Source organism: Dioszegia hungarica (assembly GCF_025882075.1).
Source record: "Dioszegia hungarica strain PDD-24b-2 chromosome Unknown MKK02contig_11, whole genome shotgun sequence".
Taxonomy (NCBI): domain Eukaryota; kingdom Fungi; phylum Basidiomycota; class Tremellomycetes; order Tremellales; family Bulleribasidiaceae; genus Dioszegia; species Dioszegia hungarica.
In genome coordinates, this window is record NW_026515771.1 from 767276 (window position 1) to 782578 (window position 15303).

General features: G+C 56.0%; 5 protein-coding genes across 5 annotated transcripts; 2 read left to right on the forward strand and 3 right to left on the reverse strand.

Moving 5' to 3' along the window:
• Positions 1–699: 699 nt before the first annotated feature.
• On the reverse strand, positions 700–5733 carry MKK02DRAFT_16096 (uncharacterized protein; the record flags this gene model as incomplete). Its single annotated transcript, XM_053085578.1, has 12 exons — positions 700–1532; positions 1581–1667; positions 1789–1956; positions 2029–2673; positions 2836–3354; positions 3412–3471; positions 3522–4019; positions 4070–4211; positions 4264–4332; positions 4380–4635; positions 4762–4883; positions 4933–5733. 12 exons carry the CDS (start codon positions 5731–5733, stop codon positions 700–702), a joined length of 4200 nt encoding a protein of 1399 aa, XP_052944646.1.
• Positions 5734–6740: 1007 nt separating this feature from the next.
• MKK02DRAFT_28000 (uncharacterized protein) lies at positions 6741–7158 on the forward strand (the record flags this gene model as incomplete). The annotated part of the gene is made up of 2 exons (XM_053087459.1): positions 6741–6965; positions 7012–7158. The coding sequence occupies 2 exons, from the start codon at positions 6741–6743 to the stop codon at positions 7156–7158; spliced, it is 372 nt and encodes a 123-aa protein (XP_052944647.1).
• A 458-nt stretch (positions 7159–7616) lies between these two features.
• On the forward strand, positions 7617–8014 carry MKK02DRAFT_28001 (uncharacterized protein; the record flags this gene model as incomplete). The annotated part of the gene is made up of 2 exons (XM_053087460.1): positions 7617–7841; positions 7886–8014. 2 exons carry the CDS (start codon positions 7617–7619, stop codon positions 8012–8014), a joined length of 354 nt encoding a protein of 117 aa, XP_052944648.1.
• Positions 8015–8531: 517 nt separating this feature from the next.
• On the reverse strand, positions 8532–9387 carry MKK02DRAFT_28002 (uncharacterized protein; the record flags this gene model as incomplete). The annotated part of the gene is made up of 3 exons (XM_053087461.1): positions 8532–8699; positions 8778–8914; positions 9108–9387. The coding sequence occupies 3 exons, from the start codon at positions 9385–9387 to the stop codon at positions 8532–8534; spliced, it is 585 nt and encodes a 194-aa protein (XP_052944649.1).
• Positions 9388–11435: 2048 nt separating this feature from the next.
• Positions 11436–13439, reverse strand: MKK02DRAFT_28004 (uncharacterized protein; the record flags this gene model as incomplete). Its single annotated transcript, XM_053087462.1, has 2 exons — positions 11436–11805; positions 12334–13439. 2 exons carry the CDS (start codon positions 13437–13439, stop codon positions 11436–11438), a joined length of 1476 nt encoding a protein of 491 aa, XP_052944650.1.
• Between the last annotated feature and the right edge of the window lie 1864 nt (positions 13440–15303).

The window sequence follows — 15303 nt, forward strand, 5'->3', positions numbered from 1 at the left end:
GATGTGAGCGAAGGCCCGTCCCAAGGGATCAAAGGATGAGCGTATGGTCATTCCTTTGATGTTCGATCAGAGTGGCTCATCAGGCTTTGCTCCCAAGCGTACATTTATAGGTCGGAGTCAAGCAGTGACCGCCATGGTGTGCGATGCGCGAGCGAGCGTTGCTCGTTCAAAAAATGGTGAGTAGGATACAAAGGGATCTCAGGTGAAGGGAGTATTCTGTGCCACGCGAGACGTTACTCGGCCTCTGGATCCACTGCTCATCAACAGCGCCGCGCTGAATGAGTTCCATCGAGAGCAAGGTCCCGTCAGCTGCCAGCTCCAGTCTGTCAGTGAAGAGAGAGTCTGTATATCGTGCATGTCATTATCCGTAAAGCATAAGCTAGATAGCAAAAGTCGTAAATTTGGGCGTAAAGATTGAAGAACGAAGGGTATAAGCAGTCCGAAGATATATAAAGAGATAAGGCATGGAGCTGAAAGATGGGGCGTAGGAGTAGGAAAGAGAAGTAGGGGTAGGAGGTAAGGTATACTGAAGAAGAGAAAGAAGACAAGCGAACCGAAAGATCTATACACACCCTGGCGATGAATCCCCGGGGCCACTCGCCACTCCGCCACTCCCCCTATCCCCCACTCGGCCCTACTCTCAGCCCCGCCCCGACTCCGGCCCTCCCCCAACGCCAGCTTGCGAATCGTGGCCGGCATCTACGCATGGATCTCCTCCACCTTATCCATCCCCCTCCCCTTCTTCCCCAGCCCTTTGAGGCCCTTCCAGATCCCCCACCCCTTCTGCCCCCCACCTCCACCCATCGACGTCGACGTCCCGATGGTCAACACGCTCCCTGCTCCGGGCATATTGGGCCTGCCCATCCCGCCTCCTCCCGCGCCAGCGCCAGCTCCAGCCGAGAAGGTCGACATCGCCGCCGAGTTGGCCGTCCCGAACTTGTCTCCCTGGGTGGACGAATGGACGAGGGGCTGCTTCGAGTTCCTCCGTTCTTGATTCGCCAAGTCGATGATATCCCGCTTGTTGCCGGTCGTACCCGTCGTGCCAGTGACGCCGCCGATGGAGGTAGGGTTCGGAGTGAACGTGTCGCCGTGCAGCAAAGCCCGGGCGCGTTCCCGAAGACTAGCCATCGAGCTCGGCTTGGCGAGTGCCCTTCCGCTAGACAGGCTACTCCAGCCGTCCCCTTGACGCACCACGCCAGGCGTGGAGTCGAGGAACCGCTCATATAGTCTCCGAGGGGACCTTGGGCTTCCTGGCCTTCCACCGGCGGTAGAGCGGGCCTGACCGCGCCCATAGTCCTCATCATCGTCATCCTCGTCGTCCGAGAATGCAGACTGCTGCAGGATGTCCGAGAATGTGATGTGGGACGAGGCGGGGAGGGTGTTGAATGCCCGGAGGTTGGATTCCGACTTGCGTGCGGGGATGCGAGTTGTAGCGGCGGCGGCGGATGAGTCGGAACGGAGCATAGGTGTGGAAGGGGTGGCGCGGAGTGCGGGCGCAGGGGGCTTGAGGGGGATGTGCATGTTTGGTTCGGCTGTTGGTTAGCTTTAATCCTCATCCGGGCGTATGCGGGAGGACGTACGGGTAGAAGACCGAACACCACGCTCCTTCTCCTTCTCCTTCTCCGCCCCAAACAGCTTCAAAACACTAGCCACTGTATCATCAGCTTCTTACCCTTCCTGAAACCAAAGAAACCGTAATAGAAAACTCACCGCTTCCTCTCTCCTTCTTGCCCATCCCTGAAACCCGCTTATCCGCCATCCCCATAGCCACCCCCGAGCTCGGCCTACTCCCTCCCTTGCCCTCCCCCATCCACACATTCGCCTTCCGGATCTTCTCTTCCGCCTCCGCATACGTCATCCACTTGGGCGGCGTCGCGGGCTCCACCTGGACAGAGGACGTCCGGAGGTGCTCCGGGATCGCTTTGGGCGGGGAGACACCGAACATCCGGTTGCGCTCTTCGGAGGTCAGAGCGGGGTTGGTCGCGGTCGCAGAGCGGGGAGTGGGAAGGTTGGTGTCTTGTGCGGTACCGGTGATTGTCGAAGGCATAGATGGGAGACCGGGAATACCGGCCATATCCGCCGGAGTGGGGATAGTGAGGAGAGGAAGGGGAAGCTCTCGACCCTCCGCGAGCGCCTTCCGAGCCTCGTCGACGATAGACTCGACAGTCTTGACCCATTCTGAAATCTTATCGAGACGATTGTCGAGAGCGAGCGCTTCGATGGACTTGCGGTGCTGTAGGCTCGGCTCAGTCGTGGCCGTGGAGGCGATGGCGGGAGCGGTGTTGGTAGCGGCTGGAGCGACGGCACTGGCTCGGGCAGAAGAAGGGGTGAATTGAGCAGGGGTAAGATCAGCCGAGATCTGCCTGAACCGGCCCAACTTGTCTTCTGTCTCAGTCAGCTCGTCTCCCTCAAGATTAAAGTACACCAGCAGAAAGGCGGGCTCACCATCCTGTGTCATCATCTTCTCCTTCTCGACCCGATTCGGCGACCCCGCCGACTTCTTGCCGGGTGACACAAACGCCAGTCGGGGCGGAGGCGCCCGCTCATCTGCATGCTCGCCGGACGCAGCCGAGTCGGGCACCGCGGGCTTGGCGAGCCGCTTCCGGGGCGGAGAGCCCACATGGGCCATAGGGGACTGAGTTGACCTAGGCGCAGTGTGGAATGCGACGTCGACTCGAGCATCGACTGAAGATCAGCTACGATTTCTTGAGAGAGATAAGGATAGCTCACTCGTAGTCTTGTCACTGTCGGAAGAAGTAGATACCCTAACTTCGAGATCCATAACCTCAGCTGCATGATCAGCTAGATCCCCGGGTCGTGAAATGGATAGCTCACCAGGCTGCTGCTGCTCCTCCATCTCCTCCACCTCCTCCAGCGCCATCGCCCTCTCCGCCGCCCAACTCCTCCTCTGCGCCTCCTTCTCCTTCTTCCCCTCCCCAGTCTCAATTGTACCAGCAGACCTGGGCCTCGGCGGCTCCGGCGCCGGCCTCGAAATAGCCGCCAACACATCCCTCTTCTTGCCTCCCGCGCCAGCACCGGAGACAGACCGGACACCCTCGAGGGACTGCAACGTATGAAGTCGAGCCTCATCCTCATTCTTCTCGCCCTGGACTGTCGAAACGGTCGACAGAGTAGACAGGTTGGAAGTCCGTTGAGAGAGCGTCTTGGTCTTGGTGGACTTGGAAGGGTGGAGGTTCTCCTTGGACGTGGTCGTGGTGAGGAGGGATGACCGAGTCGAGTTGGTTCCGCCAGTCTTGGACGTAAGTCCCGAATCGTGCTTGGCGGCTTTGGCGTTGGCATTGGCGACGGCCCGGAGCTGAGCTTGGGACGGGCGCGAGATGAGCTTCTTGTCGGCTGGGACATCAGCAACGGCCCGACATCTTTTCTTTGACAGCAGGAGTGGGCACTCACCCTTAACAGCAGTTGTTTCCACCATTTTGAGTGGCTGAGCCGGCTTGACAATCTTGGTGGCTACTTTGTCAGCTCATCCCCCTCCCTGCAAAGATTTAAGAGAAACTCACGAGTCGGGTCCTCCTTATCCTTGACATCCCCACCGACCACCTCCTCACTCCTCATCTTCTTAATCACCAGTCTACTCCCCTTCTTGGGGCTCGGCGTCAATCCCTCGCCGTCTTGACCCTGACCCTGACCCTGCTTCTTCGGGCGAGGCATAGACGTATGCTGCTTGATGCTCTCCCCAAGCGGAAGAGCCGGCGTGACGCTCCTGGCTCCTTCTTTCGGCGCAACCTTCTTCTTCTTCCGGCGCTTCTCGACGTTGGGATCCGTACTTCCGTTGGCGTAACCGCCGTACCCGTCGAGGGCGACACCGACGGGCGCAAGCGTAGGGACGGGCTGTTCAGCGTACGCGTCGACGTCGAAGGTGGCCTCGCGGATAAAGTGCGGGGTGACGATGACGGAGGGTGCCGCGGGGTGGAGCGCGGGGTGATGGTAGGCGTTCATGGCGGTCAGGCGCTGCTGGGCGTCGGGGTGAAGCATGTTTTGGAGGAGGTGAATAAGGTCTGGGAGTCAGCTCTTGTCCCCTTCGATGAACGCGGGGCAGGCAACTGACCATTCGGGATGTAGTACTCGCCGAGCCACTCCCCACTGAGCGCGCGCTCGAGATATACGGCATACCGCCCTTCCTCCTGGAAGTCTTCCTCCTCGTTCTCCTCGAACGGGGTACGGCCGATAAGGATCTCGTAGAATGTGATCTGGAAGTCAGCTTCTGCTCCTCGCGTCTCAGCCAAGGGTTGGAAAGCTCACAGCAAGAGACCAAACGTCTGAGGCACGCTCATCGTGCGGCAATCCTTGAGCGCGATACGGGTCCAGATACTATCTCGTCAGCTCCATATTCCCTTTTCGTAGAGGCGGTAGCTCACCTCTGGCGTCCCCCAGCTGATTGTACTCAAGAAAGCACCCCTCCCATCTGTCGGCCACTTGTGTGCAAACCCAAAGTCGACCAAGACGGGAATATCGTTGTGGCTGATCATGACGTTGGCGGGCTTGATATCGTTATGGGTGATACCGCGCTCGTGCAGATATCCGACGGCGGAGGCGAGTTGGCGAAAGTAGGGGGTGGCGCGCTTGGGAGGGAGACAGACTTGGATGAGGTGCGAGAGGTAGGGCATGATCACGCTGAGGGTCAGCGTGGATTCCAGGAGCGAAAGCCTAAGGAGGTAGATGCCGGAGCGAGGGAAAAGGTTCACTGAAGAAGGACGGATGTAAAGACGGAGGGAAGGACAGGCGAGGAACAAAACCTACACGGCATAGCTGGGAGTCAAACAGAACGCCTCGAACTGGATGATAGACGGGTGAGGCTCGTGCCTCAGTGACCGGACGATCTTCATCTCGCCCCAGAGCGCTCTGATGCGAGCTGCAGTACACTGAAAGTCAGCTTGATTCTCGCTGGAGCGTTAACGAAAGGAAGCTCACCGAATCCTGCACCCTGTGCACAATCTTCATTGCGACTTTCCCACCCGCTCCGCTTCCTCCGCTCGCCGCTGCCGCCTTGCCCAGCTTTCTCACCGCCTTCTGACTAGGCGTCATAACGCCGTTGGAGAAGTAGGTGGAGCGCGGCCGACGGGGTTTGGCGAGCCATACCGACCCCCAATTCCCGAATCCTACTTCCGCGACAAAGTGGAACCTATCGCTGAGCTGCGCGTCCGAGACGAAGAAGACATCGTCGGACGCCTTGATGGTGTTCCGAATGTTCGGGTAGGCTTCGAGGGAAGGCCGGTCGAGCCCGTCGCCCTGGTCCAGGAATTCCAGGTCCGTCTCGCCATCCGCGTCCGCGTCGGTATCGTCGCGCGTGTCGTACCCGGAAGTAGAGGGGGTGGGGTAGACGCCGTGTCGAGGAGAAGGAAGGATAGCGTGATTGAACGCGAGGGAAGAGGGGGAGTTGGACGCGTAGGAGATGGTGTCGAAGGTGAGACCGGTCGTGGTGATCCCGTTGGCGTTGCCGTTGCTGTTGGCGTGCCCGAGGGAAGAAGGGGAGGTGGAGTCGTACGCAAACAGACTTCGCGAGTCGGGCCTGCTTGTACCGGTACCAGTGGACGAGGTGGACGACGTAAGGGCCGCGATGGCGAGGGTGGATGACCGAGGCGGGGAGGGCGCGACCGGGAGTGGAGGAGCTGGTTCCCGAGCGGACGAGGTGGGTTTTGGGCGGGCCGGTGCGAACCCCAATTTGAGCCGGAGGTTTGACTTGGACTTGTGGAGAGTGGGTTGGGCAGGCATGATGAGCTGCAGGCCCAGATGGCGAGGGGTTGGATCGTAAAGACAGACGAGGACGTAATGAGCGTGATGGACGTGATATGTGCGAGAATGGGGAGGCGCGTCGTTTGTGATGTTGTCGTGATATAGGATTGATGGTGTCGATTGATAACCAGCAGTCGATAGCTATCCTGTATAGATGTCAAGAAGGGTAAGAGGAGGAGAAGGAGTAAACATGGGAAAGGAATGGCAAAGACAGAATCAGTAACGGTGAGTGAGCTATAGGGTTGAGCGAAATTCTACACCCCTCCTGATGGACGCGTCGGCCTCGCATCGTCACGCTTGTTGATCATCAAAGCTAAAGGAAGGAGAGAAGCGCGTAGAGGATTACTCAACCCTGGACACACACATCCTCCTCCCCATCCCCACCCATCCCTTTCACTCCACCGATCGCGCGGTAACGGCCAAGGACGGCGGCGCGCTTGTTGGGGCGACCGTCCTGCCACGGACAGGTGCACGAGCATCTCCGTCGCCAGCAGGGGGAGGGATCGGTGTGCTTGTATGTAAAGTACGGTAATAAGAGGCAGGGGAAAGAAGCAGAGCTGTTAGTGGACCCAGCTGCTGAGCGAGCGGAAGCAAAAGAGGGGACGCGATTCTGAAACGCGTGCGTCCGTGCGTAGTGCGAGGCTGAAACACGGAGCGCGGCTGTCGAGTGACACAGCTTGAGCTGAATGGCTATCTGTCCGGTGGGTCCAAAGGCGAGATTGATCTGATAGCACATTGACACCTTTGTACTGACCATGACGGGGGGTGGGCGGTAATCCCTCATCCTATCAACGCAAAAGAGCGTTCCCTCAGCCAGGAGAACAGAAACGGAGGTCGGCCCAAGCCCCTCCTTCAGTTCCCCTGGGATCAGCTGGGGGTTGGGCCTCCCTTATCTTGGCAGCACAAAAGAGCGTTGTCATGAAGTGGACTCGGTATATACATAGCAATGGCCAGCTCAACCTCTGCAAACATACCGCCAGCTCGACATGAAAGTCATCAGCATCGTTCTCCTGCTTGCCTCAATAGCTTCTGTCAGATCGATCAGCACGCTCAAGTTCATCCTGTCCCACGGAGTCTGGATGACCGATCCGACGGGCAACACTATGACGCATTTAGGACTAGCCAGCTTTGAGCTCCTGGTCAACAATATCTTCACTCCGTTTGAGCGTGCACTCAGCGTGACCGACGACAAAGGACAAAGAGTTTACACGGTGAGCGCTGCTGTAATGGGATGGACTATGGGGCTGATTTATGCAGTGCAAATACTCTCCGAAGACAGGCAGTGGGCTGGCGGAGGGTCGGAGCGTGACGGTATTTCATCAAGTCCTTCCGGGCTTGGTGATTGATATCACAGACGGAAACACCAATACTGTGGCCGTCTCGTGCACGCCCAGAGCCGCATAGGTAGCGTCATTTAGGCGATGTACATGAAAACGCCTTAGACAGAAAGTTATCGGTCTGTGGACAGAAAGAGAGGGGCGAGAGCACTAAGATCCACTAAAGGGATCGGGCGAGAAAAGAGCCGAATGCGGACGGGTGGAATACGAGAACATCACGCGCTGTGCAGATTGAACGCTAGCCGCTTTGCAACAAACCCCCTCTGTAATCTGATGTCCCTGATCTCAGACAGGAGAAAGAGGAGAATCGGTTCCTTTGTACGTGTGTCACATCCCTTAGGAGGCTGACCGGGACTTCCATGTTCTATCAGCACAAAGGAGGGGCCTATGCAACGGAGAACAAAGACGAAAGACCCAAACGGTAGCTTCCCTTGTTTCTTGTACAACAGTTCCTGACGGCTTAGGTGGTGAAGGCATCACAAAATCACCCACATCTTCAGTCATCTGTCATACTGCCAAGTCAAGATGAAACTCTTCAACATTGCCCTCCTCTTAGCCACACTCGCTTCCGTCAGATCGATAAACACACTCAAATTCATCCTGCTTCCCGGGGTCACGATGACCGATCCGACGGGTACCGCGACTGTTTTGGAGGGGCCGGCCAGCTTCGAGCTACCCATCGGTGCCATTTTCACTCCGTTTGACCGTAAGGTCAAAGCGAGCAGCAAGGATGGCTACAAAGACTACTCGGTGAGCTTTGCCGTCATGATGGATGATGATGCTGATCTAGGCAGTGCAAATACTCTCCGAAGACTGGCAACGCGCTGGCGGCAGGTCAGAGCGCGACGTTGGTCCATCAAGTCCTGAAAGACTTGGTACTTGATGTTGGAGGCGATGGTCTGGTGACTATCACGTGCACATAGGCAGTGAAATGATCAAGCTTTTGTATTTACAATCGTCCCAATCGTTGTTCTACCAGGAGTGGTGGGAGGGGATGCAGCGGGGGCACCGAAGATCTCGGCGTTCCTGCATAGAGCCATGACTCATATCTCATGCCGAGGGACATTTTTCTCTCGAATCCGCAGCGTCGGTTCAAGCTTTTCCTGCCACTTCCCTCATGATTGATTCGCACTCAAGTGTTCCTCACATTGTGTTCCCCATTCTTTGCTCTTCCCAATGACAGGTGATCGCAGGTGGCCTTATGGACTTGTAGAGGTTGCAATAAGACGTGTCTCAAAGATTGCTGACTATATCAACGCGGAGTGCAATCAGGGAATCGAATGAGGAATCGAATGAGGCTAGTATACATTGTGTCCGATGGGTATCACGACCAGAGCTTGGTATGTAGCTACTACAGGCATGAGTAACTCTACTTGGATACGGGTATCTTCTTGATTGGGGGAGGCAGCTCAAGAACGCCCGTCCCGAACCCCAAGGCCGTCATTTCCGCCGAGTCCCATGGGACACACGTCGCCCGCTTTTTGTTCCCCTCACAGACCACCCAGACGGCGTGTTCCTCGACCTTGTCTCAAAGTGGCAGGGGTACAGGTAAGATGGAGCAGCTTTGACCATGAAGACGTTGTTGCGGCCGATGTCCTCGGTGGCTCGCTGTATGTAGCACTGAATACTGTCAGCTGATGTCATTGGCATCCCTTTCTACAGACTCGAATGGGCACTGATACTCACTGATGGATTCCCAAAGTCCTCGACAGGCTTGTCAAATTTGACTTCGAACTTGGCCTCCCGTGTTAGGGTTTCAAGAGCAGACTGGGGATGCATACGACTCGTTTGGCTCTTCTTATATATTCCAGACCTATCGATAGCTAACCTATCAAGCTATCGATACCTAGCGACCTACTGATAGCCTATCGATAGCTAACCTATCGATAGCCCTAAGCTATCAACCTAGCGATAGCTAACCTATCGCTAGCTATTGCCTATCGCTTCGATAGTCCACTGATAGCTACCACTTCCGGTATGCCAAGCTGATGAGCCTTATCATGCGCTAACTTTAACATTCGGGATCGGAAGGGGGCAGACCCTTCATGGGCCTAAACTTTTGCCAGAGCTTGCCATCCCCTCCTGCTGCACGGTATTGCAGCTCTTTCCCAGATCCATCCCACTGAGTCTCACCGTAGCCTGCGGCGCCGGCCGGGATCTCGAAGTATACGTTCGACAAGTACTTCCCGTCCGTAAATGATGCGATGGTGACATCCCCGGCCTGGTCCCATATAGCCAAGACAGAGACCGAGGCGAGCAGAAGCAATGGGACGATAAATGAGGGGAAGGGGAGCATTATGTGCTGATCGTTGATCTGTTTGCTTGTAGACTTCAGTGTTGTCGTTGGCGCTTGAAGCTGTACGATGATATGTTGGGTTGCAAGATGGGATTGGCAGCCATCGCGCCCTTTGTCTTCTGACAGTATGGAGGGTACGCAGCTGTCGGTGCTGCGGCACGCGCCCTCAAGCCAGAAGGATCTCTCCCTTTAAGCCAAGGGGTCACTCCGTCCCGAAACTTGCAGGGCCAAGGCTGTAAGGCCTGCCTTTCTGTCAGGCTGGTGACAATGGACCTGTTGTTGAAGTATCAAAAGGTAGGCTAGCCCTCCCCAGGCGATGCGAGGGAGTATAAATTCCAACACTCCCCCTACTTCCTGCATCCCCGTCTATCTGGTGCGGATTTGAATGTCTTTCCGCCACGGAACGCTGTTTACGGCATCTCCGCTGGTCCCAACCACTGCTGTCTCAGTGGCGCCTTCTTCTGGGCGAACCCGAGCTCTCCGAGCATAGACCGCAGCCAAGCTGCTTCCTTAGCTGCCTCGGATAGGGCGATGTACTCAGCATGCAGAGTCGATGACGCGACTGTCTGGTGCCGGCGCGAGCTCCAGGCGACGATTGAGCCATTGATGGTGAAGACATAGCCCGTCGTGGACTTCCGAGTGTCCAGACATCCTCCCCAATCCGCATCTACCCACCCTTCTAGCTTGACTATGCTAGCAGCACGTCCGCCAAGCTTTAATCCCGTCTCCCTCGTGCTGCCCAGATATGAGACCACCCGCAGCGCCTGCTGCCAGTGTCCCTCTGTCGGCTTTGAGCTGTACCTCGATAGGTAGTTTACAGCGTATGCAATATCTGGCCGAGTGCTGCCAGCTATCCACATCAAACTGCCGATGACCTGCTGATAGGGTGTTAGGGCGAAAGCTTCCGAGCTAAGATTATCGGTGGTGAAGGGAAGAGGGGTTGCAAACTCTCGAGTAGTGGATAGGGGGAATCTAGCCAAGAGGGTATCGATGTACCCAGGCTGCGTAAGCCTAATGATGTGTCCGGACCGCTCTCGGTCTACTTTCATCCCGAGGATGGACGTGACGACGCTGGTATCGGTGAGGGTCCAGTGACGCCTCAGATCCGCCAACAGGGTGGTGATGGTTGAGCGTTTGGGCGAGATGATCACGTAGTCATCCACGTACAGCAAGCAGACGCAGGGGTTCGCGCCGCCCCTATAGTACAGTCCCCACTCGCTCTCCAATCTCTGGAATCCGAGCTTCTTCATAACTCGTCCGACCTCTTCCCACCAGCACTGAGCTGCTTGCTTCAAGCCGTAGAGTGCTCCGTCTATCTTGACACAATTCTGCCCCTGAGATACCTTGTATCCAGGCGGCACTTCCATATAGATCTCTTCCTTGATCTTGCCATTGAGGTACGCTCCCTCAGCATCCGCCTGATGGATCTCCCAATCTAGCGTCGCCGCCATCGTGAGAAGTAGTCTGAGTGACACTAGCCTGCTTACTGGCGCAAACGTATCCTCAAAATCTACTCCTGGCTGCTGCGAGAAGCCTCGGGCGACTAGCCTAGCCTTCCGCTTTGTGATGATACCGGCAGCGTCTCGCTTGGTTGTGAAAATCCATCGACACGAGATAGCTTTGCGACCTTTGGGAAGGACGCATGGTCTGAAGACCTTCTTTGCTCGCAAGCTGTCAAGCTCCTTGTCTATGGCTGGTTGCCATAGCTTAACGTTGGACGAGGATGTGGCCTGCTGGTATGTGGTGGGGTCGGGATCGGCCGATGCCGTAGTTACGCCGAGCGCTGACTCGGAAGCCAGATAGGCGATTCGCGCATTTCGACCATACCACCTATCCCCATCTATATGAGAACTAGGTACCTTCTTTCTCTGACCTCTACCAAGTGACTCCTCCTGCGGCGGTGCCGCCTCTGGAGCCGCTGAGAGCTGATAATGCTTCCAGCGCTGTAGTAGACCCTTCTCTTCATCCGTGAGATCTAATCTCTTCTGGTTCCGATCCTTGAGCTGATCGATCAGGCTCTCGGTAACGATGATGCCGGTCTTATCGACCTATTGCTGCGTCGACTCGTCATATCCAGGTTGTATGGGACCTTTGACCCGCTCGAAAGATATAGGAATTTGAAAATGGGGTGTAGGTGGGGTGAACACATCGGCTGACACATCCGACAGTGGATCGTCCATATCCGGTGCTCCTCCTACGTCCTCATCTCCCTCTGCTTCCTCATCATCTCCCTCTATGACGACATCATCTTCCATCTCCTCCTCGTTGGATACGGATGTGCGTACGCCAATTGCGCTCACTTCAGGCTCCTGACTAACTGAACCTGTGAGAGGTTTGACGTCTCTAGATCTGATGATCTCGTTCGTCGCCTCGACGAGAACGATCCATCCACTGACGTCTGGATCTTGACCCAAGATCCTGCACCTCATAGCACTTTTCGTATCAAACGAATTTTTATGTCGGATTTCCGAGGGGATTTGGACGTAATTGACCTGACCAAACTGACGGACAGTGTGGAGGTTTGGATGGCGCATCGTAAGCACTTCCCAGACGTTCTCGTCTGACTCTGGGATGACCGTGGTCTTGTTGTGAATGACCGCGAAGTACTGCGCCGCATAGTCGAAGTACTGATGACCAAGACTGGATCCACCGAGCATGGCTCGGATTCCATCTTTTATGGTCCGGATCGTGCGCTCCGCCTTCCCGTTGAGTTCGGCGGTGTAGCGAGGGGTGACATGATGTCTAATGCCCTCGCGCTTGTACCAGAGGTTGGCTGCCTCGCTCTGAAATACTGAATCACCGTCCGACCGAATGACACGAACGTCATTACCGAATTGGCGCCCCCAGCGTGTAGCTGTATCCCGGAGCACGTTGAAGGCCTCGGACTTGTGACGGGTGGGTACGACCTCGATCGCATCCGAGTGATCGTCAATGATGACTACCAACCATCTATTCAGACGCCTGGACGGATCGAAAGGACCGGCGATGTCGACGTGCAACAGCATACCCTGCGACAGGGGGTGCTTGGGTGCATTGTCCTTTGGAGGACGAACTGCTTTCCAACTTTGGCAAGTTGGGCAGTCTGAGGACTTGAAGTTGTCCTCCTTGAGCTCCTCCCAAGGATACTGGAGCTGACCGGCCTTGGCAAGCTCTTCCAGTTTAGTCCGGCCGATGTGGCCGAGCCGTCTATGCTCCTCCTCGAGCTTAGACCTTATCATCCCGGATGTTGGCCCTGTGGCTGCTAGTGCCTCATGCCTCACAAGGTACGGGGGAATGTACCAGTGGTTTTCGAACCGGGAGAATGTAAGACGCCGATGGCCCTTGAATAGCTGACCCATGGTGTCTGACAAACTGATTTGCCACCCTTTCGCCGTCGCTGAGCTGACTGAAAGGAGATTCAGTCTAGCGTTCGGTACGAGATATACGGGGAATAGTGTGGCCATTTGACCGTTGTCAAGCTCGATTGTTGCTTGACCCATTTCCCGGGCGGTCATCCTGCTCTTAGATGACGCCGTACCGAAATCGACGGGTGGATCACACTGTCTGATGTTGGACAGTAGGTTGCGGGAGGGGGTGAGGTGGTTACTGGCTCCACTATCGACGAGCCATCCCCGAGAATCGGGTACACTTACTTCCCCTTCCTCTGCAGTGAACGCCGCAAGCTCAACTTGGGCTTTCTCCTCCTCGACAGGTGGAGAGAGACTAGGGGTGGGGATCTCAGGAGCTACGCGCCGACTAGGTCGATAGTAATCCTCGTCCCACATCCACTTCCGACTCGATGTCGGAGTGATCCTGGTCGTCGCCATGGCCTCGTAGTTCGTTGACGAACCTGACGAGTTCTGATCGCCGTCCTTTGAACCGCTGTTCCTTTCCCGTTTGGGAGCGCGACACTTAGCGGCAAGGTATCCGACCTTGTCGCAGTTATAGCAGGTCCGGGTTTCTTTCTGACCCTGTTGACCCTGTTGAGCACCGGACCCCTTTTGGTCTTTGTCCTTCTTTTGGCCTCCCTTGGAGCCAAACTTCTTCTGCTTTCCACCATTCGTGATGGCCATAGCAGTGTTGTTCGTGCCGTTCCTACGGCGACGATCGATCTCCTCGTTGTACAGCCTAAGCATCGTCGGCCATGCTGTCAACTCTGTAAGGAGTGGCGAGTTGATCCCCCAGAGGGTTCTGAGTGACTCGAGCTGCTGCGGCAGCGTATCCGCGAACATCTGTGCGCGGACGGCCGGTGCAATTGGATTGCCGGCCTCCTGTGACCGAAGGATGATGCTATTGAAGCGTTCGAGATGCTTCTCCATCCCCTTTGGGCTCGTGTCCGTGAGCACGATCATGGAGAGATCGCGCCTGATCGAGGCCCTATTCTCGGCGGTATTGATGGGGTGGGTTGCGTGCAGCAAGTCCCACATCGCCTTTGCCGTGGTCAAGTCCTTAATATCGACAAGGACGCCTGCGGATACCGTACCGCGAAGTGCGCCTTGCATATGGGCCTCCTTCTTGGCCCAATCCTCCCAATCCTTCTTGGTAACGTCCCCGACGAACGTGGAAGGTGGTATAGTGCCGGCGGGAAGGAGGCGCCTCGCCTCTTCCATCAATGCCGCTTGGTAGTTCCGTACCAAGAGTTCATGACTCTGTCTGGCTTGGTCAATGATCTGTTGACCTGCTGCTATAGCAGCCTCTGTCTGATCGGCGGTACCGGTAGTCGAATCCTGTGCGCCAAGCGTCCTTGGTGCTACATACTCTGGCTGACCAGCAGCTAGAATGGGGGTGATGTCGACTAGACCGGGCTCGACGATGGTACCATCCAGGATACCCCTACACCCAGTCGCAAGGGCATAGGTCTGGAAGGCTAAACGCCATGTAGTGAACTGCGATGTGCTTACTAGCTTCGGTACAGCTGATAGCAACGTCTTATCTCCAGACTTGAATGACTCTGACATGTCTTCGAGTGTTGGAGGGGGAGGTTGATTAAGGTGGGTCTGCTTTGACTGGTAGTGTGGTATTCAGACTTCTAATCTGTTGAAGTATCAAAAGGTAGGCTAGCCCTCCCCAGGCGATGCGAGGGAGTATAAATTCCAACACCTGTCAGCCAGGCGCGGGGTACATTAGATCGAGTGTGCTGATACATGCATCGGCATTGCTCGTGGGGCCTATCCCGTCTCGTTTAGGGATAGCATGTAGGCCGTCAAGCTACGATCTCAAGGCTTTCAGAGCTTTGTGATGGTAGTCGCCAGTTTACATATCGTCGTGAAACTAATCTTGCCACTTAGATCTGGAACAAGGGAGGTGTCCTATCTACGAGTACAGTAGCAGCCAGACTTTTAGGGCGAGTCAACCCATGCCATATCATTACTCACAGTCGTCCGAGACGCCAGGTGAGGAGAGTGGACGACTGCTCGTCAGACTTCAAACACGTCGTATGCGTCTTCCTCGCGCCAGCTGAGCCGAGCCATCACCATTCAGGGTGATTCCTCATCACCTCTCCCACGCCTGTATATATGTTTCATTTGTGACTTGTGGATCAATACGCATCCCGACCGTCCCTCTCCCGTCGCCGCGCTGCTGGACAAAGAGCAAGAGCGTATCTACCTACGCAGCAGTACTGGCTGAGGCATGGGCCGAGCGAACCCGAAACATGACGCACGGACCTCGTCGCGTTTCAATATTACAAGCTGCGACGCGTCGAACCAAATTCCAAATTTCACCACCCACCTCTCATTTGTACATCGTCTATCAGGCTATATACTTGCTATACCGCTGTCAACACTCACAATACTTACAAAACCAAGTACAGAAGGCAGAATGGCTGAAGGCGGAAACGGTGCGGCTGGCTCGAGTGTCACTTATGAGCTCACAGTGAGTTCTTCAGTTCTCACCTCCCTTCCTTCTCCCTCGACATGGAGATATGGACCCGGCCTA